Source organism: Plectropomus leopardus, chromosome 4 (assembly GCF_026936395.1).
Source record: "Plectropomus leopardus strain MGB_pleo_1.0 chromosome 4, ASM2693639v1, whole genome shotgun sequence".
In the NCBI taxonomy this organism is placed as follows: domain Eukaryota; kingdom Metazoa; phylum Chordata; class Actinopteri; order Perciformes; family Serranidae; genus Plectropomus; species Plectropomus leopardus.
Window position 1 is genome coordinate 24,711,803 of NC_142179.1, and position 24,636 is coordinate 24,736,438.

At 42.0% G+C, this 24,636-nt stretch overlaps 1 protein-coding gene across 3 annotated transcripts in view; it reads right to left on the reverse strand.

The window, feature by feature from the left end:
* Positions 1 to 24,636, reverse strand: part of adgrv1 (adhesion G protein-coupled receptor V1) — a 128,685-nt gene that overhangs the window by 61,344 nt on the left and 42,705 nt on the right. For 2 of the 3 annotated variants that reach the window (XM_088076916.1, XM_088076915.1), the window contains 51 exons: positions 24,298 to 24,607; positions 23,955 to 24,164; positions 23,458 to 23,588; positions 23,138 to 23,237; positions 22,840 to 23,019; positions 22,560 to 22,723; positions 21,742 to 21,829; positions 21,497 to 21,520; positions 20,656 to 20,734; positions 20,428 to 20,566; positions 19,978 to 20,119; positions 19,326 to 19,591; positions 18,951 to 19,126; positions 18,651 to 18,778; positions 18,332 to 18,513; positions 18,050 to 18,196; positions 17,850 to 17,930; positions 17,419 to 17,683; positions 16,616 to 16,738; positions 16,295 to 16,517; positions 15,957 to 16,161; positions 15,084 to 15,230; positions 14,694 to 14,949; positions 13,933 to 14,135; positions 13,238 to 13,414; positions 12,851 to 13,033; positions 12,536 to 12,715; positions 12,145 to 12,309; positions 11,852 to 11,972; positions 11,600 to 11,723; positions 11,343 to 11,481; positions 11,021 to 11,206; positions 10,676 to 10,911; positions 10,296 to 10,444; positions 9,994 to 10,192; positions 8,779 to 8,998; positions 8,453 to 8,692; positions 8,125 to 8,274; positions 7,801 to 8,021; positions 7,429 to 7,708; positions 7,153 to 7,296; positions 6,359 to 6,530; positions 5,821 to 5,962; positions 5,004 to 5,572; positions 4,457 to 4,720; positions 3,976 to 4,093; positions 3,672 to 3,843; positions 3,265 to 3,507; positions 1,638 to 2,045; positions 583 to 755; positions 145 to 391 (listed from right to left, as the gene is read on the reverse strand). In XM_088076916.1, coding sequence (XP_087933042.1) covers positions 145 to 391; positions 583 to 755; positions 1,638 to 2,045; positions 3,265 to 3,507; positions 3,672 to 3,843; positions 3,976 to 4,093; positions 4,457 to 4,720; positions 5,004 to 5,572; positions 5,821 to 5,962; positions 6,359 to 6,530; positions 7,153 to 7,296; positions 7,429 to 7,708; positions 7,801 to 8,021; positions 8,125 to 8,274; positions 8,453 to 8,692; positions 8,779 to 8,998; positions 9,994 to 10,192; positions 10,296 to 10,444; positions 10,676 to 10,911; positions 11,021 to 11,206; positions 11,343 to 11,481; positions 11,600 to 11,723; positions 11,852 to 11,972; positions 12,145 to 12,309; positions 12,536 to 12,715; positions 12,851 to 13,033; positions 13,238 to 13,414; positions 13,933 to 14,135; positions 14,694 to 14,949; positions 15,084 to 15,230; positions 15,957 to 16,161; positions 16,295 to 16,517; positions 16,616 to 16,738; positions 17,419 to 17,683; positions 17,850 to 17,930; positions 18,050 to 18,196; positions 18,332 to 18,513; positions 18,651 to 18,778; positions 18,951 to 19,126; positions 19,326 to 19,591; positions 19,978 to 20,119; positions 20,428 to 20,566; positions 20,656 to 20,734; positions 21,497 to 21,520; positions 21,742 to 21,829; positions 22,560 to 22,723; positions 22,840 to 23,019; positions 23,138 to 23,237; positions 23,458 to 23,588; positions 23,955 to 24,164; positions 24,298 to 24,607 — 9,591 coding nt within the window. The remainder of the gene's footprint in view (positions 1 to 144; positions 392 to 582; positions 756 to 1,637; positions 2,046 to 3,264; positions 3,508 to 3,671; positions 3,844 to 3,975; positions 4,094 to 4,456; positions 4,721 to 5,003; positions 5,573 to 5,820; positions 5,963 to 6,358; positions 6,531 to 7,152; positions 7,297 to 7,428; positions 7,709 to 7,800; positions 8,022 to 8,124; positions 8,275 to 8,452; positions 8,693 to 8,778; positions 8,999 to 9,993; positions 10,193 to 10,295; positions 10,445 to 10,675; positions 10,912 to 11,020; positions 11,207 to 11,342; positions 11,482 to 11,599; positions 11,724 to 11,851; positions 11,973 to 12,144; positions 12,310 to 12,535; positions 12,716 to 12,850; positions 13,034 to 13,237; positions 13,415 to 13,932; positions 14,136 to 14,693; positions 14,950 to 15,083; positions 15,231 to 15,956; positions 16,162 to 16,294; positions 16,518 to 16,615; positions 16,739 to 17,418; positions 17,684 to 17,849; positions 17,931 to 18,049; positions 18,197 to 18,331; positions 18,514 to 18,650; positions 18,779 to 18,950; positions 19,127 to 19,325; positions 19,592 to 19,977; positions 20,120 to 20,427; positions 20,567 to 20,655; positions 20,735 to 21,496; positions 21,521 to 21,741; positions 21,830 to 22,559; positions 22,724 to 22,839; positions 23,020 to 23,137; positions 23,238 to 23,457; positions 23,589 to 23,954; positions 24,165 to 24,297; positions 24,608 to 24,636) is intronic. The other variant, XM_042489006.2, reaches the window with a different exon arrangement.

A 24,636-nucleotide genomic window follows, 5' to 3' on the forward strand; every position in this document is an offset into this window, starting at 1 on the left:
AAAAAAAGAAGACGCTTGAGATATGGAAAGAACTAAATACTTTAAGTCTTGTTTATAATGGAGTAATACTGCCACCTGCTGTATTTATTCAAAACACACGATTTGAGATAAAAATGAAGTCTGACCAACCCAGTGCGTCCCTACCTTCCCATTGAGAGCGGTGTTTGTATCATTGGTGAGAAACCAGTGCTCGGTTCTAAACTCAGTCAGCTGAATTCGGCTGAGGTTGCCACAGTCCGCAGTCGAGACCGCTGGTACTGCCAGCAGGGTGTCTGGCAGCTGGAAGAAGTCTGCATTACGTCCCCTGAATTTGTATCCATTGATCTGCGTGGGGTACCACTGGAAGGCAGAGATGGTCATATATGGACATGTTTCCAGGATCGTACCCCGTCTGGAAAATCAGACAAAGAAAATCACTTAGAATACTAAGCATGAAACATTGCTAATAATATTCAAAGGGAAAATCCTTGCAGCAACATGCACAATAATATAATGTTCATCTGTAGTTAACACATATTGAACATCTTAAAATACTGATATCTCCCTTCTGCTCTTCAGTCGTTTTGAGAAGGGAACACTCACATTTCACACTGACTTTGTGTGAGGAGGGAGAATGCAAATCGCTCGGCCACCTCAGCAAGGTGGCTTAGGCCTCGGGTGTCGACTCTGCTGGGATTGGCCAAGGCGCACAGCAGGTCATAGGTCAAATTGCGGCTACTTTCCTGTAGAGGAGCCCTCTCTGCCTCTGCAAGCACCTGGCTCAGAAGAAACAGGATAAATGGAGAGAAAGATGGAGAAATTTAGCAACAATGTATTCCTCTGCTCTTGTTTGCAAGTCTATCCCTGGATTAAACTCTATGTGTGATCTGCACTTGAGTGTTGTATCTATCTTTTCCAACACTTCAGGCTGGCACTGTCACTTTCTTTGTTTTAGGCCTCAGTGTTACACAGCTTTTATAGTGATTTAATGCCGCCTTTTCTTTACTGTCTCTTTCCCTTCTCTTATGCGCTCTGTGTGCTCCCACATATCCTCATGCTGTGTAACTCATTCCTGCTGTCTCTACTCTCTCTGCCATCCCCCGCACACCCCTTCACATTAAATTACAGCGGTGTCTCCGCTTGTCTGGGGGCTTAGAAAGTGCAATATGGAGACTCTAACATCAGAGCAGCGTGGTGATAGTAGCGCTCACGTAGAGTGACAACTGAGACCTTTTCAGTGACAAACTGGTCCTCAGATCTGTCAGAGGATTGAAGTGGGGGTGATGTATGCCCTAAAGCAAAGATCTGTCTGAAACAGACTATTAGGTTGAATCACAAGCTTGTGAGTGGTGGAAAAAGATTATGCAGTGGCAAATATGTGGAAAATTACTTTCAGAAAGAAAATATTAGTAATGCAACTAGAAAAATGTAAACAAAAATTCAGTTTTAACAAATACTCCAATATTCAAAAATCCTAGATGATATCTAGTTTCATACCATGATATTAATATAGTGAAGGAGCAGATAGAACAGTAAGGCATATGTTATCACATTTTATCTTCTCTTCCAGCTTTAATGAGAATTATATTGGCCTTTAAGTAAGGTTAAGGTATTAGTTTACAGGAAATGCTTTTGTCCTCAGCCTCAAACCCTCTTACCTTTCCCAGAGCTTCAAGAATGGCAGTTATCTGCTCCCGAGAGAGTGGTGTAGAGACCTTATCGATCAGTCCTTGAAGCACCTGGTTCAATATAGTTGAGTCAAGAGGCTGATGTAATTGGTCCAGTAGGAGCCACACGGCTGCACTTGCAGCATTTGACACCAGAGTCACATTAGCCAGCCCAAACTGAGGGTGCACTCTAGCTCCCCCAGTAGCGTTGTAGAGCTCCACCTGGAAGCGCTTCGGTGTGGGCAATGATGAGGCCAGGTCAGGCGTGAGGAGAATGTCCAATGATGTGTTACGCTGGCCCACAGCAAAGGTTATCCTTCCCTCCTGATTAGGAAAGTCCATGCCAGATTTAGCAGGCTGGATTGTAGTCGGACCCACTACCTCTTCTCTGAGGAGCTCCTAGAGGCAAAACACAAGTGTTTTGGGTTGGGTGTAATAATGTTGAGCAGCATTAATTCACCTTCTGTTGCTTTTGTTAATCAAACTGTTTTTACTGTTTGTAGATGTGTTACATGTGTTATTTGGTAAACAGTGTCCACATGGTCTAAAATCCCACAGCAGCACATGTATATTGGTGAAGTTGACCATGTTGTGAGAGCATCACGTAAAGCAAAGAGAACTGGGCTTTCTCTAGGCATCAAACTTTTTGTCTCGCAGTACGCACTTATTCCGAGAGATGAAAGCAGATGACCTGGCCATGTGTCTCAGTGAGGATTTTGATTTTTGTTGAGTGCAGCTGACACTCTTTGATCTCCAATATCAAACAGAGAGAGTGCCAGTGAATTCTTCATGAACTGCATGTGTCTGCGTTATCTCAATCAGGCTGCCTCAGACAAGGAAGGGTGGCAATGAGATCAAAGAGGTGAGAAGAGGAGGAAACTCTGGTCATCATCAACATCAAATAAACCATGACCTATAATACAGTTTAACTGGTTAAAGGGACGACCACAATCAGAAAACAAGAAAAGTAACTACAATCTACAATCTCCAAGCTGATACTTTTGATGTAATGTATTTCTGAATTAGAAGTAGAATTTAGCCATGAATCTAAACTGCTTTGGAGAAATGTCCCAAATGAGAACACGTAAGCATAAAAAGCTCCTGTTCATGCTTCTAAATTTCCTAAGATTGTTTCAAGAGAAAAACAAGTGAGAAATAAACTATGAAATCATAAAGTGAATCACAATAATAGTGCGTAGCTAAAGTGCGCAGAGCACGACATAATAAAGTTATGAAGTTTTTCGAACTGGCCTAACTAATGACAGAGTACGAATAGATCTGTCTGTCTGTCTGTCTGCTGTGTCTGTTCAGGTGTTAATTGAGGAAAATCTTATTTCAGCTTGTAAAGAATTGGAATCATAATGATCTAGTTTTGACTACAAAGAATGACACCTCCAAGCCTGAATGAACAAAAAAATGCTGCCAATAAACAAGTCAAATATCAGTGTTACAAACATTAATTCAACTAATTACAAATAATGTTTCAAGCATTTGCACACTGCATGTGTGTGAACGTTTTTGCATATTTTACTCTGTATGTGTGCCCGATTGTATATGCATGCATGCTATTTATGATGTATGCTTGTGCTTATTTACCAAACATCTGTTTGTTACTTACCAGTGTGCGATATTGTACAGACGTGACTGAAGCTGTGCTTGCTCGTCTGTAGACTTGGAGACTGAGCCTTGTGGTCGTCAGGGTGGCGATGGGATGTCGGTGGCCCAAGGCAAAGTACATAATGCCTTGTGGATCATCGCTTTCTGCCAAGGTGATGTTGGCAAAACGGGTGGTCTCATTAATGGTGGCTCCAGCACCGACCTGATAAATCTCCACCAAGAACCACGCCTGCTGCTCTGGTTCCTACAACAAAACAGATGAGTGATTGTTTAATTAAGTGTACCACAGCATTTCTTATGAATACACAGAAAAAAAAGAAATCTTTATTCAGCCATGTTGTAATCTATCCTTATACTGTTGGACTAGATGGATTTTTTTTCCCCAAGGGGCCTCTGCTTATCTCTCACCTCATCATCCTGGACCTCCACAGTGAGAGCACAGACTATCTCTCCACTCCTACACAGTGCAGTTCCTGAGGTCTGCACCAGCTCTCTGGTTAGGTTGACTCCATTGCTGACAAGAGTTAGAGCTGCCTTGCTGAAAGTCACTCTCCAGAAGACCTGTAGATCCTCAAAGGCTCTGAACAGAAGGAGAAAGAAAGAAAGAGGGTACGGACTAAGTACAAACCAGAGAGCATCTCAGTGGCAAGATGTTTTATTTCTCAACTTTAAATTATGTATTGAATTGTAAAAAGAAATGTTCTTTTATTACCTATTTTCCTGTCGCTGCAGATAGAGGAGGGCAGTTCTGTTCTCTGAATCCTCATCCAAAACTTGGCCCACCAGAGAATTAAGACTAAACCCTACAATGCCGTTATGGAAGTCGCTCCCTGGTATGAACAGAGGGAAGTATAGAAAGAACAAACAGAGATGGAGAGAACAAATTAACTTCCTCATAATCTCACAATTACATAATAATATATTCTGTAATCAATCAGACGTGCAGAATAATCAAATAATCTGCCCACAGCTGTGATTATGTGAGAAGTGCGGTCCAAAATAGCAGCTGGAGACTAATGTAGCAGTGACTTAATGCAAATCAAATGGCATTTAAGGAACCGGAGAAGAAAGTCTGCAGGTCCATTTGATTAGAACCAAAAGTCACCCTTGGGGTTAATCTAGAGCTATCAATAAAAGATGATAGAGTCCAATGCACAGCAAATTCAAACAAAGATCTTTTTTTATTGTTTTACCAAGGATGGTGATCTTGGCAAAAGCCCCAAATTCCTGGTATGGACTGTCTGCGATTTGCGCTCCTCCCTCTGGATCACTGAGGTAAATGAAGAATACCTCCTGTCCCTCTGGCTCTGAGTCATCCAGGATGAGGAGGATAACCTCTGTCTCGTTCTGACCGGGCTGGAGCGACAGTATGGTGGACTCCAAACGAAAGTCCTGTTCCTCCTTTGCGAGGGTCCCAACAGAGTCCACACTGAAGGGAAGAGGTGTTGTACTTCCGTCTGGATAAAAGTGCACAGCAACACAACTTAAAGCAAAACTGTAACAATTATGGACTGTATACAATTATAAATTACAATATAACATTACGGCATCGCACTAAAGGAATGCGTCATCCCTGGAATGATCATTTGTATATCGGTTAATTACCTTGTTACAGTGAATTTGTGTAGAAAACTACACAAGTTTTCTTCCCAAATTCAGCATAACACAGTTACTGATACACATATAATCAGTTGGGGGTGAAGTATTCCTTTAAAGCAGTGCCACGAGACAAACACACACCTCCATATGCTTGGACTCGAACCCTCACAGCCCCGACCACACTGTCGGACCTGCGCACCCTCAGAACCACCCGCCGCTCCTGCTGTGTTTCCTCATCCCTGTCCTCAGGTATCTGCACGTGCCCAGGTCCAATACTCAACACTCCTCCGGTCACATCACTAGCCAGGATGGTGACAGTAGCCACGCTGTGCTGAGGATTAAGGCGAGGAGAGGTATCTGCCCAAGCTAAGTTTGGAGTAAGGACTTGAACATTTGTAAGGTTGACGTGAAAGTACTCGTCAGCCTCTGAAAGGGAGTCATCAAGTATTGAAAGGTGGAAAGAAGCGTTGGTTTGGCGAGGTGAGTCGAAGACCAAACGGCCGTCTGGCACTGCAATATAGTCCTCTCCTGCTGCTGCGCTGCCTGCTGCTGTTGCATAGGACAGGTGGGTGCTGTTGCTGCGAGAACCGTAGAGTCTCTGAACATAAAGTGTTATTGTTTGGATGTCCTCTGCAATGACAAGCTGGCGGGAGTCAGGGGCAAACTGGTAGATTCCCAATGGCTCCACTTCTGCCACAGTAAATCCCGACCTGCAGGCAGACAGACATCAAAGTGAGGCTACATTCGACATCTATGTAAAGTGTATTCATGAAAAGTTAACATTAGCAAGTACATAGTTTAAGTGGGAGGATAATAAACTCAGGTGATGTGCAAATAAAAAATAAAAATAAAAATAAAAAAACCTGAGGCTCCCCCACTCTAAATGACTAATGTAACATGCAGCAGGTTTCTAACTTAACCAGTCTACTACAGTGTCAGACCACTGTGAAACCATTACCTGAGCTTGACAGTGCTGGCTGCAGAAGTGCTGGAGGTAGCAGCAGTGAGGTGTATAGCATAGGAAGCCAACTCTGATACATCAGCAGCCGCTGTCAGAGATATGGCTTTAGTCCTCTCTCCGTGAGCCAGGGTCACTGAGCCTGAATATGAGGAAAGTAGCACATTACCAACATTAAGAATGCATGCTGTCATTAGTCCATGTTAGTGTTTGCTAAGTATGAAAGCAAGATTGCAAGTGTTTGATCAACAGAAAAAATAAGTAAATCCTTTGAGGACAGTTCATCTTATCAGAGATGAAAGCTCAGTCTGGCTCACTGCTGTCCAGGAATAATAAATGTAGTTTATGAGTCATCAAATGGAAAGGCAAACATGATTAACACTTCCAATAGGGTCAAGTTATGTATTACATTATTTGTTTAATATCACTTTACACAAAATTACTAGAAAGAACAAATGCCAGAGGTCTGAGATAATGTGTGAGTCCACACCACTAGAATTTAGTTTTTCAGAAGTTATTTTCTTTCTGGGTGTTTTACCTGAGCTTGGGGTGATAGCTCCCAGTCTGAGCCCAGGTGGAGCCTTCCCTGATGGATATCCAGCTTTCCACTGCACCCTGAGGTCCCCAAACAGCCCCGTTCGAGTCACTGTTGCTTCACATGTCCCTGTTTCTATGTTTGAAACCTGCAGAGCCAGCGAGGCAAAGCCAACCTGCACAACATATGTGAGAGAAGATGGTTATTGACGCTGTTATCTTGTTGCCCGTTTTACCTATCAACCTGGAAATGAATCAATTAAAATGCATGTTGCTTACTGCTGTCTCTTACAGCACTGAGCTATACACAAACAAATATAATTAAAGAGGCGAGGAGATATACAAGGACGGGATCAAAAATTGTCTCTGCTGTGTTACATGGACTTTTTAACTGTCTTGACAAGAAAAAGTTGAGTACTAACAGTGCTGTCAAAAACTCACAACTGACTCAGAAATAAAGAATATATGAAAGCTTAAATGACACCAACATTAGAGGGAAGAGACTCCAATGAAATATGGTGAGATAGGTCTCATGTTTAGTGTCTGGTGGCTGAGAAATAATTGAAGAAATAGAAAAAAATAAACTGGATGTTTATTGATCCTCATGGAGATCTCCAGCAGAGATATGCAATGTGACACAGTGATTATATCGGCAGCAGAGACATACACATCCATGAAATGTCTTTGAGCAAGGTAGCAGGTAACATCCTAGGTGCCCTGCAGGGGGAGCAATTTAAAAAAAGAATTTCTCCTGATACAGTATATCTATAAATGAAAAAACCTACAATCACAACTCACCTCTGAGTTGGCAGCTTCTTCTGGCACAGTCACCGTAGCAACACTGGTTTCGTGAAGGAGGCGAGGCGGAGAGCCAAGGATAGGACTGACCAGTCTAACATAAGTAAGTTCTGCTGTGAAGCTCTCACCCACTGACAAAAACACCTACGGAGAGAAAAGCAGGAAAAGAGTGTTAAACTGTAGCTTAAAAACAATATAAAAGATGGTATTTTAAAAAGTTCCTCTATAATCATTCAGATAATTTTAAAGTCTTAATTTGAACAAGCTCATCCTTACCTGACTGCTGATGGGCAAAGTGACAGAAGTGAAGGCCTGTCCCTCTGTAAAGAACAGCCTTCCTTCAGCTTGTCCTCCCAGGATTTCCTCGATGTCCATCACTTCATCCATCCCTCCACTGATCCTATAGCCCACACTAGCATTGCCAAACAGCCCGGCAAGCCGTGTTACATTCATGAACACAACTCTGGTGACCTCAGTATCTGACCCTACTACCATTATAGACTGTTGCTCAGGGTTGAGGGAAAAGACGCCGTGGGGCTCATCGTTTTCACGCACCCTAAGGATGAGAGAGAAAGATACATTTCGAGTTAATTTGATACCCAGAGGTCAATATATGTTATTAAGTTTAACAGAACCATCGTGACAAACCTGATGCGTGTCCTGATGAGGTTTGGGTTGGCATCCAGAGTAGCACCACCCTCCACAGCTGTGAGCTTGACAATGTAGAGCTCCTCCAGTTCTGGCACTGTATCAGGCATCAGACTGAGGACGATTTCTGCATCCCTTTGGCCTTCAGGGATCGTCACTGAGCCAGCTAAGCTTAGGAAGTCACCTGTTATATCCGAGTCACTCCGTATCTGCCAATGCACCTGAAGTGTGAGAGAAAGCACGATTGTGTTTACACTTTAATAGCGACCCCAAATTAAATGATCGATTGATGAGAAATAAAAATGCATATTGATGTAATCTTACCGTGATGCTACCCATGACACCCTCTCTGCGTGTGATGAACAGGGAAATGTTGAATGGGCCCTCTGCTTCTGTGGATTCATTGTAGACACGCTCTCGAAGAGCATCCTTGGTAAACTGGACTATACCATTTGGGTCACCAAACTTTTCGATCTGGGAGACAAAAACACATCAGGAGAGAGTTAGGGTGAGTATGGTGCTGAGGGTTACATCCCATTAGATTTCCTTCAGCAAAAAGTGCTTTGGGAAATCAAATTGTGATAATCCTTCAACAATCTTAACTGATTTATGTTGGTGAAAGCAACATTGTAGGCATTATGCAATGAAGTACCATCAGTGTTATGGATCCAGCCTGAGAATCAACACCCAACTCTCCAGACAGAATGCTGAGCTCTATAACAAATGTCTCCTCCACCTCCACTTCTCCGTGGGGGAGAATCCGCAGCTCTATGGTGCGTGTACCTTCCTCTCCATCCCTGAAGAAGAAGGAGCCGTTCACAGGCTCTCTAATGTCTGTATTGAATGGAGGAAGGACCTCTCTGCTGTTTGGGCCACGGATGACCCAAGCAACCTGTCAAAAGGTAAAATCAATTTGAATTGATGTCCATGAAGTTCAACCACTTGGAATAAACTGGCAGAAGATATTGTTTCTCATACCGTTGCGTTGCCCACTAAGCCTCCAGCTCTCTCCAAAATAAGACTGAGTTTGAGAGTGGAGTTGGGATTGACCAAAGTGATTAGGCTCTCATTGATGAAACGGACCACCCCACTAGGAGAGTCACTTTTGGCAATGGTTACCGTGGTAACTTGTTCAGAGCCTAGAACTGCACCCCCTGTAGCTCCAACCAGCAGGATCTCAAATATCTCTGCATGTTCACTGCGGGAGATAATGTCAGTGTTAAGTTGGAATTAAATAATGTCGATGTTCATTATAGTCTTGAATTCATTTTGCTGAATTACCAGTGATTTATCAGCTACTTTTTATCTAGAATTTAACTTGTACTTAAAGTATTTCCAAGTAAAAGAGACAGTTTGCCCCAAATCAAAAATACAAATTTTCCTCTTACCTGTAGTGCTATTTATCAATTAAGGTAGTTTTAGTGTGAGTTGCAGAGTGCTGGAGATATCGGCTGCAGAGATGTCTGCCTTCTCTCCAATATAATGAAACTGGCACTTGGCTTGTGGTGCTCAAAGCACAAAAAACACATTATAAAGGTTCATTCACAGACCTTGTTTGTGAGCAGTTAAATTGAGGAACTATTTTTTTTACTATCGAACTACACCCACCAGCTTTATCAATGTGCACAAGGAAGTGTGCACTTTCTGCAAGCTCACTTAGCATAACTGAGCTAGCTAATGTTACAGCTCAGCCGAAGATGACATTACTGTTTACATCTCGCCCTGTCACGAGCATGAACCCCTCGTCAATGAGTAGACGCATGCCTTTTTCTGTGCAGTGATATGGTTGGTGGGTGTAGTTGGATAGAAATAAACTATATTCCATGAAACTGTTAACAAAAATCTGTGAATGATTATCTTGATTACCTGGATCATGATTTCTGGAAAAAGACATTGCTGTTGAGTTTATCAAATGTCTTTTTGTCACCTCAAGCCAAGAACTACCCGGTTTAATTAAACTGGAAAGAAGGCAGACATCTGTATGGCAGCTATCTCTAATACTCCGCTTCTCACATCAAAATAATCTATACTGATATCTAGCTCTACAGGTGAAAGTTAAATGTGTATTTTTGATCTGAGGGTGAACAGTCCCTTTGGGATGCACTGATTTAGCTGACAGTATATAGTATGTATTTAAACATTTTAGGGATCAAGCTAGACATTTATTTTAATGTTTCTGATTTCCTCTCTCACCTGTCCAGATCATCTATAATAGTGACATTGATGTAGCTGGTATTCTGGCCATGGACAAACATCACTGAGCCATTCCTCAAGATATAGTCAAGGTCAGGGGTTGCACTCTGGCCTTTAGAAATGAACTGTGCTGAGACCGATCCATATGATCCCCGTCTCCTCACCACTGGGATCAACACTGTGCCCACATCTTCCTCAACTATAAGGAAGAAAGACAGAAAAAAACATGGATTCATAAACAATAAATATTCTTTTAATATCTTCCCAAATGGATCTCAGATTGCCTCCGCTTTGACTCTTACCTGTTATGCTGACATAATCCTGACTGAACTCCAGGATGCCCTCAGCATTGTCATTCTTTAGTATGACCACAGCAACAGAAGAGATGTCACCTATAGCTGGAGGCTGGTCCAGCTGCAGACCTGACTCCCTAATGGTGTAGTCCAAAGCACTGACCAGCAGAGGGAGACACAGAATGAAGAGTCACTGACATGAAACCTTTTACATTCATCTACACTGCATTTTGCCTCAATGGGGGCTCTGCTATACTAATTTTATAATAGATTCTCCACCCTTATTTGCAACATCATTTATGAACAACCACTCTCCAGCTTTTGAAGCTATCATACACATCCCAACTAAAATAGTTGCTTAATTACTCCAACTTATCAAGTTACTTTACCTGACATTGACGAGCTCCACTTCAGTGATGTTGAGAAAAAACATCTCAGCCTCCTCTGGAAGACTGTCATCATGGATATACAGTGTGACATGCTGAGAGGTCTGGCCTTGGGTAAAGAGCAGTCTCCCTGAAGCTGGAGCAAAGTCAACTCCACTGATTGCTGTATAGCCTGAGGTCTGATAGGTCGCCCAAACACTGCCCAGACTGCCTAAAGAGCGGGTAACTGTTATATTCACCTGCAGAAAAAACAGAAACAAGAGAGAATATGAAAATTTATTTATCAATGAGTCTACTCCACCATAGGGAGTAGGGTTGGCACCACAAGTCTGATTTTGTTAGCCTCACCATTTCCTCCTCCTCGGAGGCTGTGATCTTGTGCTGTGTGAAGGAGAACAGGCCATATGGGTTGTCACTGGCTGCCATAATAATCCTGGCATGTTTGGCTATGGGACTGATTTCCAGTCCAGAGGTGGCAGAGGTCAGGGTAAGCTGGTATTCACGACGCTCTTCAGGGAGTTCATCATCCAGGACCTGGCATGATGGTAGATATGACAAAAATCGCTTTGTAGAGAGCACTTAAAAAACATTATTATGATGCATTTTGGTTTCAATATGTATACTCTGCATGGCACTGATACATACAGACAAAAAGTGGATTTTTTAGTACCTTCAGAGTAATGGTGGCAGCAGACTGTCTGTCTCTCATAGTCACAGTGCCAGAGATAGCTTCAAACTCAGAGACCACAGCTGGAGTGATATTCCAGTACACCTGGACCTCCCCAAACACACCTGGCCCTCGCACAAGGCTGTGGGATACACACAAGTATACACAAGGATTTTACATGACATTCTTGATTAATAAACAGAGGCAGTGAAATTCAATCTGTTATCCCAGATTCATGATACAGTTTGATGTTATCTCACCTGACCACTGCACTACCATTGTAATCTCCCTGAGGTTCTCCAATGAGGATGTTCCTGGAGGACTCCTCTATCCCAATGATCCCCAGGGCAGCCTTGTCTGCCCTGATAGTGATGGTGGCCATGCCTAGAGGAGGACATGAGGAGACCGGGGTAGGAAAGGCAGATGAGGAAGATGGATATGATTACTGCAACACGAAAGTGGAAATACTGTACATCACACTTTGGGTGTGAGTTTTTGTCATTAATACGAACCATTTAAGGGATCAATGACAGCAGCACTCTCAGCTGGAAACAGCCAGACAGTGAAATGCTCATCTCCTTCCAGCACAGTGTCAGCAACAGCTCTAATCACAAACGTCTTCACAGAGTCAGTCTGGAAAGCATGAAAAGTATATCAGGCTTCAGCAATGCACTATTTGCAGCACACATACATAAAATATTAAATAATGCCCAATATTATTGTTACAGGCTACTAAATAATTCAATCAAAATAGTAATGTAACAATTTGTGGTTGGACAGTGACACAGCCCATACTGTACTGTACCTCAGTAAAGACAAGAGTGCCATTGAGAGGCGAGAGGTCATCTGCAGCCTGGTCTTCCAGCTGCCACCTCAAAGTTACTGCGCCCTCACCTCCCGAACTACGCAGCACTGCTAGTGTCGCCACAGCAGCAGGATCATCTACAAACTCTGGCTCACTGACAGTAACCTAAGACGGAATTGAGTGAGATGGTTATTTGTTATATTTAAAAAGTAAAATGAATGAAAATGAATCATACTCTGTAGAATAGGAAGTTGTACATAAATTAAGGATCACTGTAACATTAGAAGGATTTCAGTATATAAGCAAGGTAAGTCTGATTAAGTCCTGGTGGACCACAAATCTGTTGATGGAAAAAGTGTCCCTAAGTATACAGATTGTCATTTAGACTCACTTCTAGTTCCTGAAATCCAAAACGCCCGAGGGGTGAGTCGTTGGGTGGAATGCTGATAGTTACAAAGGTCGCATCTCCAAGGCGAGCACCACCAATCACACGCAGCAAATTCACTCTGAAGGTCTCAGAAGTCTCAACCTGTTCGTCATCCAAGATGGTGATGGCAATCGTGGCTTCGCTCTAAAATTTAGATAAGGGAAACACCAGATGAAACTCTGGAAGCTGCATATAAAAACCTGTGGACAGCTTCACTTCAAGGCTTGATGTGAAATCAAAGGCGGGTTCATTTCAAATAAGGACAATATATCCACTTGCCTCCCCATCTTGAAAGGTGATGTTCCCGGATGTAGGGCTGAAATCATCAAGATCAGCTGTGATTGGCTGAGCCTCCCAGTAGAGGACGAGTCTTCCAGTTGTACCAGCGAGTCGCACCACTGACAGAAGGAAGATGTTGTCTGGTGGTGGTAACTCATATGCCAGCATGCTTCCAGGGATATCCTGGCGAAAACAATTATAAGGATTGAATATCATTAGAAGTTATTAATCTATTTAGTCTTTTAGATGCGTCAATATTTTATCAGTTAAGAAGTAATTTCTATAAAGTTTCTAAGCACCTCATCAAAGACATAAATTCTTATATTGGTATAATTAATGCATCTTTTTATGTTCATGTCCAATTCAGAGAGATGACTCTACACTAACCTCAGAAACACTGAACTGCACAATCCCTCGAGGGTCATCGTTCTCCTGAATGGTGACCTCTGCGACCTCCATACCAGGCCTCTTCACACTGGGCTGGCCCGCTCCCACTGACCCTCCAATGAGCTCCACACCGGTGATATTTACCAGGAAACTTTCTGCCAGCTCTGGGATGTCATCCTTAGAATACACAGATGAAAATGTACACTAAATAACAGAAAAAATAAAATCCTTGTTTCTATCTTCCAAACAAATGTATAATTAGAAGTGCAAATGTGGGGGAAAAAATAAGGAAAAAGGGTGAGAGAAAGCACAGTTTATTGAAGGTTAATGGTTATTTCGGGATACATACAACAGGAGTAGACAAAGGAGGGAAAGTGTTACATTTATCCCTCTCGCAACAGCCTACGCCTGACATTTAAAGGCTCATCTTTGGACAGTCACAGTGCTGGTCACACTACACTGTATGTTTTCTCCTGAAGGCAGAAACAGGAGTCAGTCTGCTATAACCAGCCTGAATGGGCGTGTGTGTGGGAGGTGTACGATAAAATTGTGGATGAGATTGTGCAAGAACATGTATTATCTCTTATCTCTGATGGGAGATTGATTGTATTTTAATGCTCTCAGTTTTTTCTTTATAATTGCTTTCTTGGTTTCACATGTTAAGTAGACACATGAACTTAATACTCTTTCCTTACCGGTAGGATTGTGACAGTGACAAGGGCCACAGTAGCACCATTTATCATGATGATGGTGTTGTCTTTGGGGGTGTAGTCTTGTCCTGCAGTAGCCTGGTTAGACGGGGGCTGGTACATGGCCGGGCTGGTCTGGTAATGGATTTCCACCTCACCTGAAGAGCCCTGCTCCCTTACTATAGAGAGAGTCACGTTGACTGAATCCCCTGCAGGTTGGGAGAAAAGGGAATGTACATACACACCAATGTTAAAACACAGCACTGAAATCATATTTATAAAGATTTGTCATGTCACGGCAGATGCCAATAACAACCTAAAATAGAAACAATCCAATCAATTCAAGTTAAATAATATTTGAAGGACAGTATAAAGGTATGTTGCTCCACCTCTTGGACTTCTCTGACACTTTGGGCTGGCCTCCAACATACAGATTAAGACAAATCCTAAATTACTTCACATCCTGGAATCAAAGCAGATCTCCTTTACGGTAAATCTCAAAGTGTGATTACTGTAATAGCTACTTAAGAAACTCATTCCAAAAAAAGTGGTATTGGTATGCAGCAAACAGCTTAACTCACAGCAACTGTTTCGTGGATAAAGAGAGACCAAAATTGAAGGAAACCTTTGAATATGTTAGAAATAATGTAAACTCATTACAGAAAATACGACTCCTCTGCGCTATAATCCAGTAACAACATACATTCACCGACAAATCATCATACATCTTATGTATTCATTTCTTGTGACATAAATTCTACTCTTACTCTGTGGTTCTTGTGTTAGTGTGAACTGGGAGTCCAGATGCCATCCAATCACCCCATACGGAGAACCATTTGGTAGGATGCTGAGTAGAGCTTGCGCCCGCTGCTTGTCAATGACTGCAGCCTGTCGCAGGTCCTGCAGCCCCACGGTGGTGACATCTATGAGAGTGATGATGACGCTCTCTGTCAGCTCTGGGACACCATCTGCTATCACAGTCAGCGAGATGATGGCCACCGACTGGCCCTCTGAAAACGTTACCTATGATACCAAGACAAATTTTTATTTGAATCCACACATTTATGAAGTTACATTATTTTGTCACTGTTTATCATTTTCATACATACAGTGCAGTCATGAGTCTTAATTATGATTGGAGGGCAAAGTTTACTCACCACTCCTGATGTGGGGTAAATGTCTGTCAGACTGCCACTAGCAGCCCAGTGAACAGTCAGTCTGCCAAAAGTCCCTCTTTTTCTCTCCACACTGAGAGAAATTTGATTATTTTGCTGCAGCTCCTCCACCTCCACAGACAGAGAATTCTACAGAGAGGTAGTGAATATACATTTATGTGTTACATCAGCTTGTGGTAATGCTTCATAAATACCCTTAAAATGATTTATTTTTGTGATGTGGTCTCAGAAAGTTAAGAAAAAGATCATGACACAACGACTGCTTAGAGTGAAAATTTGCCATCTTCTATGTTGATGTCCAATCAGTGTTGATGGTAAATGTCGTCATATTGACTAAGAAAGCTCAGTTCACAGCTGCAAAATCTGTCCTTCTTCTTACATTGGGCTCTGTCATTTGACGTGACAGTGACGTAGTTGGAAGGAAGAAGAACTACTGGTTGTATTTTGTCTCTGGGCAGCCAGGGGTGCGCTCTAGTGCTGTTCAAACACAGAACTTCCTTCTTCTTCTTCTCTTAGCTAGTACTGCAAGCTAGTTTTGTTTCCAACAGCAAAAATGCAGCTACACATATGAGTGCAAAGGATGCTCAGGGCAAGTGTAACAGTAATGCACCAACGATGTAAAAAAATAATAATGAGGTGGTGCCATCTAGGATCAAAACTAGTTCAGACTATGTGTTTTTATTTTGTTGCTTGCAGAAGTATTAGTGCATAAACCTCCTGATATATGTAATCACAGCCGACGCGGCTCCTAGAGCAGAAGAACTCAGCTTTCTTGGTCAAAATAGCACACAAAGGGTTAAATTGACGATATAAACATTGATTGGACACACCCACATAAAATCTTTGTCTGTGTACCTGAGCAAAGCCGATGACTCCATGGGCATCATCGTTGGTTGGCACAACGACAGTCACCTGACCACCAAATCCAATCTCAGCCCCGCCCTTTGGATTCTTCAGGCTAACATAGAAGTGCTCTTGCTCCTCAGGGATGTCATCATCTATGATGTTGACTGCTATCTCTAACTCACTGTCACCCGGTGCAAAGTACAACTCCCCGAAACTGAATGTAAGAAAATAAAGAAAACACATAGTGAATTATGTGACTTTCTTTGTGTCTTATTACTGCTTGTGCAAGATTTGCTTTTCTGGGCAAAAACTATCCTGTCTGCAGTTTTAAAAACCACTTTGGGTACCTGGGTATGAAGTCAGACTGATTGGAGACAGAGGTGAATTCATACACAGTGGAGCTATTCTCTTCAGAAGAAGCCAGGAGGGTCTTGGTGGTGTTTAGGGATGGGACTTTGAGAGAGAGGAAGCTAATGGCTGGAGGGGCCCTCAGGATCATGGCAAGCAGGTCAACATCAGACCTCCAGGAGTACAACGATGAGCCATTTCTTCCAGCTAGCAGGACATAAGCTTTAAGGGGAAAAAAACATTGATAAGGTTAATTGTTTTTCATAGCACAATTGTGGATGAGAGTGTCAAACAAAGCAGTTTAAGAAATGTGTGCTTACTGATCCCGGAAGGAGCTGTGAAGGGGTGAACAAATGTGAGGCCTGGATGAGGAATGGATTGATAAAGCTGCGGTGAAGGCTGCCCCGAGCTCCACAGAAACACCTCACAGGATGGAGAGAGACCTGGAGAAAGATACAGGAATGCACAGAAACACATTCTGGTTGACATGCTTTCATGCTAGAATAGCATGTTTATGTAAAGTAAGGACTGGTTTGACTGACACACCCAAGACTGACAAATTACAACCTCTGAGTCCCTCTGTGGCTCTGCTCTGCTCCACACTGAGGCCTTTCCCGTAAACCCACAACAGGTCTGAACCAAGAAAACTCACCACTTTTTGCAGAGTCAGAGGGATTATGTCTCATCAAAATATACAGAGTGTAGTATAAATACATGATGTGGTGTACACTGCGAATTTTGTCATTGTAGTTGAGAAAACAGAACAAGGCTGTTTTGTCTGTAAAAGACACATAGTTTCTGTGTGCCTTCTAAAGTATCACCGATTTGTTTGTACTACCCTAACCAACATTTAACCGCTGCAAAATCCACTAGAAAGTACACTGAGAGTACAACCACAGAAAACAGCATCTCATTATTGCAAAACACAACCATCCTCTAAGCATACACTTGACTCCTATTCTAGGCCATTTTTAAATATATAATCTCTGCACCACAGTCCTTTGAAATAAACAGGCTCATATATTTTCAATTTACCAGCTTTGCACCCGTTCACTTATGTTCAAATAAAAAGTTATTGACAAGATTTACTTAAATGAGCAAGAAAAACAGCAAAACGGGTCACCTTCAATGACAACCAACAGCAGAGTGTCCTCTGCTCTGGTGTTGATCGCCTCCACCTGAATGGCTCTGCCAGTGAGTTGGAGAGGCTGCGGATTCTGAAATCTTCCATTGGTCCTCTGAAGCAGAAGGCAGCTGACGGTCTGCCTGTCAATGCACACTAACAGGTAGGGAAAATCTGCACGAGTGAATGGAGCTACAGTGAGGATGTCTTGTTCGAAGTCAAGAGTCTGAAGGAGAGTGAAGGAGCCTGCGGTCCAAACAAAAATCTGTAGCATGAAACAAACAAAACCTGATTTTAGTCTTACAGGGTTGAAAATTCCTCCATTGAAGAGCATTTGCCTGTTTTAATGATTCTGACATAAACAATCAAACAATCAAAACAAAGTATAAACAATCAGAGATCTGTCTGAACAGTGGGACAGTCAGCCTCACCTGGCTTGATGCTATCAGATAGTCTCTGCCTTCAGCTGAGAAGTGTTTCACATCAAGAGCTTCAACACCTAGAGTTTGCTCCTAAAGGAATCAGATTGATACAAATTACATGAAGAAAATAAGAGACAATTCCACTGAGTTATGGCAACATACAATAATGAAATAGCAATGCTGTACAATGACTGCGTTTATATACATACCAATGTGATATTGAGGTCCTTCTGTAATTTGAAGATGCTGAGGTTGGCAGCAGGAGAGAAGGGAGGGCCACTATGTGTAATGCCTATGTAGGTAGAGCCATTCACTGCAAACCCCACACAAGAGCTGGGGTTCTGAATCCTAACAGACTGTAATGACCAAAAGACATGCAGATTTTTATGCTTATGATGTGATTAGCTTTTGTTGTGGCTCACTGCTCCAGTTCCAATAGATGTTTTAGTATGTAGAAACATCATGTGATGGTTGAGGGATCATTAGCCTACCTCTACTGGCACAAAAACACCCTGCCACTGATAAAGAGTGGCCAAAGTATGGGATGATCCAACAATGGGCTTCCTATCCAGCCTCATAGCCAGGAAGGAAGAGCCTTCGGGAAGGGAGCACCAAGAAGAGGTGGGGTTGTCTTCAAAGCTCTGGTACACACCCATCACAGAGAGGTGACCCTCTAGAAGAAAAAATGAAAGAATCATGGTTGCTTATTGAAAGAAACATTGGATTAAATAAACCACAGAAGACAAGAGGGACATTTACAAATGTTCAGGAAGTTTGGTAACTTTGAATTAAGGCATTTAACGGTCTCACCGGAGGCAACAGCTGTGTCAGACTGCGTCTCCCACTCCACACTGACAGCTGACTCCAGGCCATTACTGCGAGACACGGTGAGAAAGACTGCCCTGCTGCCTTCATCAGCAACCACCTCTGTGTTAGTTCTGTAACGAAAACAAACACTGAGTAAGACAACACGTTTTTGCACAAGACTTTGCATTTTAGCTCTGATGTATTTTTACACATTTTTACAGCAACATGTACATATTACAGCATATACTGCAAGTCTCTAGGATATGCTAAGTTTCAGATCGTTTGATGCAACTCGATTGAGACCTGTTGATTGTCGGCCCAATACGGAACAAGCCAGAAGGAGCCAGGTTCTCCAGGACAGTGATTAGAGTTTGGAGTTGGTCACCCAGACGTGCACCTCCTGTTGGGCTGGACAGGGTTATTGTGAAGGTTTCATTCACTTCAGGCTCAGCATCCAGTACTGCCCAGACCTCCAGCATCTGAAAAAAATGAATATGTTGTTTCAATCATAAAAAGTGTTCACATTAATATTTAAAACAAGTGAAAATTGACTACTTAAATGCACGATACAGTAAAATTTTACAGCTTTTAGTGCAAAAGAAAAGAAAAAGAGGTCTTAAACAATATTTTTTTATGTATGTGTTTACATTTTAAAACCAGTAAAAATCTTTCCCTTACCTTAAATCTGACTCCATCCTCTAGCACCACAAACCCTTGTGCTGGCATCAAATCATCCTCTGCTAGACTGCCGTTCGCGTCAGTGATGGTAAACTGAACAGTTACTGTGCCAAATGTGCCTTCCTCGGGATTACGAACCACGTAAAGGGTGGCCACGCTTTCACTCAGCCCAGACACAGACGTGGGCTCCTTCAATAAGAAATGTTCGCTGGTGTTAAAGGAAATGACACCATGTCCATCGTCACTAGCCAGGATATTCACGGTCGCTATCAGAAAACAGAAGATAACATCATAGTCATGTACAGTTAGGTCAGACGAGAATCAATCAGTCATAAATTAATCTAAACAGTAGTTTTATAATACTAATAGTGTTACAGTACAATAACTGCTCACTGGAAAATCTTTGGTGTCTTGTATAAGATTTTAAAAATTATACAAATCCTCTAAAATCTGCCAGCCAATCAGAAACGAGTATTTTCTAAGTAGAAGACCTCTTCTATCTCTCACTTAACCCATATCACTACAAAGTCTCATGAATTACACATTATGTATTGCACATTTTAACAAATATGCACTAGACGTTTATGTTGCACTTCCCCTGACATTTCTGACATTGACATTCTTTTTTATTCTACTGTGCCCCTGTCTCTACCTGTGGTATTGGTACCCAGCTCCAGACCAGGCGAAGGCTCTGAGAGGATGAGCTGGAATCTCTCAGCTCCCTCTGGAATAGCATCATCGATGATCTGCACTTCTACGAACTTGTGCCTTTCGCCATCAACAAAATGGAGCATCTGTATGAACAGAGGACATTTCAGTTTGAACCCTTGACTATACTCAATATCTGCGCAGACTTTCAGTCATCCAGGTTATGGTATATCTTGAGGGGCCAAATGGCAACTTGGTAGAAAAACATTTTAGCTCTCATCCCAAAAGGCTTCTCCAGTTTATCTTCTTCAAATCTGAGAAGTCGAGTTGCTCTTAACTTGGCCTCTCTGGACATTCATGCTACTACAAGTATTATATGATGTGCTGTGTAATTATGTGTATGTGTATCTGCAATTTTGTGAGTACTGTTTGAATAATATGGTGTTTGGCTGACCGTGTCACTGGTGTTATAGTCCAATCCCTGTTGAGCTTCAAGGTTCTGAGCATAGAAGAAGAGAGAGACATTTCCATACGTCCCCTTGTTCCTGTAGGCCACCAGAGTCAATACCCCTGTTGTTTCATTCACTTCAAACCTGCAAACCAGAGCATATTTGGATGAGAAAAACAATAACAGCATGTATAAATCAACATCAAAATGTGTTATTTTGGGTGCATTTCTTACATGGTGTTTGTCCATTCAATGACTCCTCTAATTCCGTCATTAGCAGCAATGCTAACCTCTGCCACCAAATCCTGTGTGTCTGGGGAAATAAAATCATACAAAGAGGAAACATATTATGAGTTTAAGACTGTCAGTTCCTCTTGATGACTGTAGTAAAATAAGTATTGAAAAGCATTGATGTCAGTGCTGACTTCAGGGCTGTAACTACAGTGCAAGCACCAACAGCAAGATGCGCAAGAGGAAACTGCAGAGGATCTAACTCCCGTCATGGCACATTTGAGCAGAGGATTACAGCTAAGAAGCGTCTCCTGTAAGTGGCTTGAAGGCTGAGCAGCCAAGTCTTTTGGGTGGACTGATTTATGACCCCCTGAATAGTCTTCTCCCATTCACTCTATGGCCAAAACACTGGGAGGCCAGCTACGGGTTTAGTTTGGCTTTCTCTCTCGTCACCACACAGTGCTACTCGGCTCCCACCAAATCCCCAGGCTTCCTCAATCATGGAAAGCATCAATCTCACCATCCAAGCCACATAATGACTGCTGCCAAAAGAGCGGCTGTGTGTTTACTGTGCGTCTCAACGCACAAGGCCCATCGTATTCTGGGAGGCTACTGCTGTGCCCATAGTATTCTGTCTACTCATCACTTTCTAAAGTTACTCATTCATAAATTGGACTGTGGTCTGGATTATGCAAAAGCAGTAGCAGTAACTACCAAGCTCTTACATGGTGCATTTTGACAGTCAGCTGCAAAGTTTTACTTTAATGTAGCATACAGGAGCACTGTGCATCAAACTACATGGCATTTTAGGCAAAGCTTGTGAACATATGAATTTGTTTTTTACCTGGCAATGTGCAATACACAACCTCTACTCACACAGAGGAAATGATGAGAAATAATAAACAGAAAAGAAATAGAGTGATCTCATAAAATTACAATTACAAATGCAAAATGCATCAGAAAAAGGTAAAACAAACACAGAAACACTGACAGAAATCATCAAGGAATTCTACATGTAATTTGACACTGTAATTGAAGAATGATGGCCAAAGGTGATGAAATAAATTTAGTTACGACTTTGGTACATACCCAGTTGGGGAGCAATGGCAAGAGTCGTGATGAGTACTGCTGATGTTATGTTGACCAGAAAGAACTCCTGTAACTCAGGGATGTCATCCTAATGAAACAAATGCATATAAAAAGGTTTAAGTTCAGTTTAGTTTATTTGCACATACATGTGTATAAAAAGTAAGAATTTTAAAAAAGTTTGAACATTGTGCGGGAGAGGTTAGAAGCCAAAAATTAAGATATCTATTAAATGACAAGAAACATACATTAAAAAATAATAAAGACTGCATAATTGATTAAGACCGAGAAGTGACACAAAATGAAAGAAATAAACAAATTATAAATAAGCTGAGATACAAGGGAATCAATGAAGTGTTGTAAATCTTTAAAAAAAATTAGAGTCCTTTTTTGAGATGTTTTCTGAGTAACGATAATGTACTGTAAATGTAGATTGCAGTGATGGAATTAAGTTGTTCCAAAGATATGGTCCTCTGTATTTCAATGACTATTAATTAAATAATTTAAATACCACACTCATGCAAATCTGCTTCACAGACTTAAAGCTTATGTAAGAAAGAGAACAAGAGCTTACAGGAGCTAAGGTAAAATATTAATTTTGTCATTATGTGAAACAAGTCAACACTGTAATCCCACAAATGTTGCAGGCACACCCTGAAGCAATCAGACAGGAGTAAAACAAAAAAAATTCAATGGTGAGGCGCACTGAAAGTCATATGGAACAATAGTGTGTTAAAAAACAGTCTGGGCTGACCAACTAAAACAGGTAACTAGTTTGATAAAGGACAAATAAAAAAATGGAGAACAGTGAAGGTCTTTACCTCCAGTATGGTGACTGGGATGGCGACAGAAGTCTGTCCATCTTGAAGGATTACAGAACCAGTACCAGAGACGAAGTCTTGTCCCGGGTCAGCAAGAGCACCCTCCAGCTGGGACATGTCTTGTAGAGAACCTCTTATAACCTCGTAGGTGATATTCACTGCTCCTGTACATAAACATTTAGGAATTGTATCAGCTTCAACGTAATAATTGGACTGACATAACTAAAAGGGAACCCATTTATTTCATAGAGGTTTTTGTGTCCACACTTGGCCCACTAACCTGAGGCACCAAACTCTCTGTTGACGTAGACGTTTAAGGTTCGGTCCCGCTCCTCTGTGGTCACCCTAAGAGATGACGGGGCGATGGTCAGCAGCCCATAGGGCTCATCACTGGTGTCCACAGTAAGCACCGCCTCACTGCCCTGAACATCCAGAGCAGCATGGCCTGTCACCACAACACCTGTGCGGATGTTATGGAAAAGTTAAACAATAAGAGAATCTGACACAAGATATTTTTAGGTATTTGTTTTTTCATGCATACTAATCAACAACAGAGGTAGTAGGAGGAGATGCATTACCGAACGTTTGTATGTTCGACAAGGAAACTTTGTATTCATCCTTGTCCTCTGGTGTGGCATCCTCAAGAAGCTGCAGGACTATGGTGCCATTTAGTTCTCCCTGAAAGAGACACATCCCAAATACATAATTACAGCTGGAGACAATTCAGTTTTACCTTTTTTTAGTTGATCCTATAAACTCTGCATTTGATACCTTCAGCCGCCCTTACAGAAGAACAACAATAATAACGTGCTGACGTCTGCATGGCACATACTGTGCAACAAATGTGTTTAATCCCACAATAAGTAAATATTTTCAGTGATCCTCATCTAGTGTTTACCTCAGTAAAGAAAAGTGTCCCTGAGGTTTTAGTGAAGGTCCGGTGTACAAGGGGCCCCTGTACAGTCCAATCCACTGTGACATTACCCAGTCCTGGAGGTGTTCTCAACACTAACAAGGACAGTCTCTCACCTGTAACATGAAATGTTCAAGTATAGGTTTGTAGTGACAGATACATTTATGGACTGTTTTTCTTTTAATGTAGATGCCAGGAGAGGAAACTCAAGGTCTCTACTTGTATGCATTACACTCTGGGAGAGTTAAACCGCTCATGCATACATAATTTCAAGATAATGACAGACAAGCACAGAGCCCACCTGTTGCTACATGCTGCTAGTACTATGAGTGCATTCATTCACGTTTACACTCATACATAATTAGGACTCATCTCTGGTGACAGTGGAAAGTATTTAGGATTTAAAGTTTGCAAGTGATATTGTGCTTGGACAGACTGAAAAATCCAAACACACTCGCAAATCATCAAAAACAGCCACCCACCTTCTCTGGCGATGACAGAACGTGAGGCTGGATGGAATCCTACAATCCCGGCCACATTATCGTTAGCCAGTATCACTATGGTTACAGTGTCAGAGCTGGGCAGGATCCGACTTCCTCCTTCTGTATTAACAAGACCAATCAGGAGGCTCTCTGTGTCCTCTGGCTCAATATCATCTTTAATTACTATCTCTATTGTCTTCTTTAGATCACCTGGTGGCAGAGAGGATAAAGTACACACAAGCTGTTTAATAGGACGTCATTTCAAAGATTTTTTTTTTTTTTTACAAAATTCTTGATAGAGAACTATAAAACTGCATACTACATCAGTGAGTGATCCACATACCATCAAAGACCAGAGTTCCTCCAGTCCCAGTGAAGTCAGCATCTGGTGTGGCTTTTCCTCCAACAAACCTCCACTCCACGGTGACAGTGCCCAGATTCCCTCCTCTCCTCTCTATAACAAGAGGCACCACAACAGCCGGCTCCTCTCGGACCTCTAGATAGAGCCCCTCATTGGTTGTGTTGGGACTGAGGCTATATATCAAAAATACACCAAATGCATCTCCATTCATCCCGATAGTGACCACTGCTTCATCTGGCTGGCCAATCGAGGGCAGGTTCTTCTTAGCCACAGTCAGATTTATCAGCTCTACCTTTAAACATCAAATTGTAATACATTTTA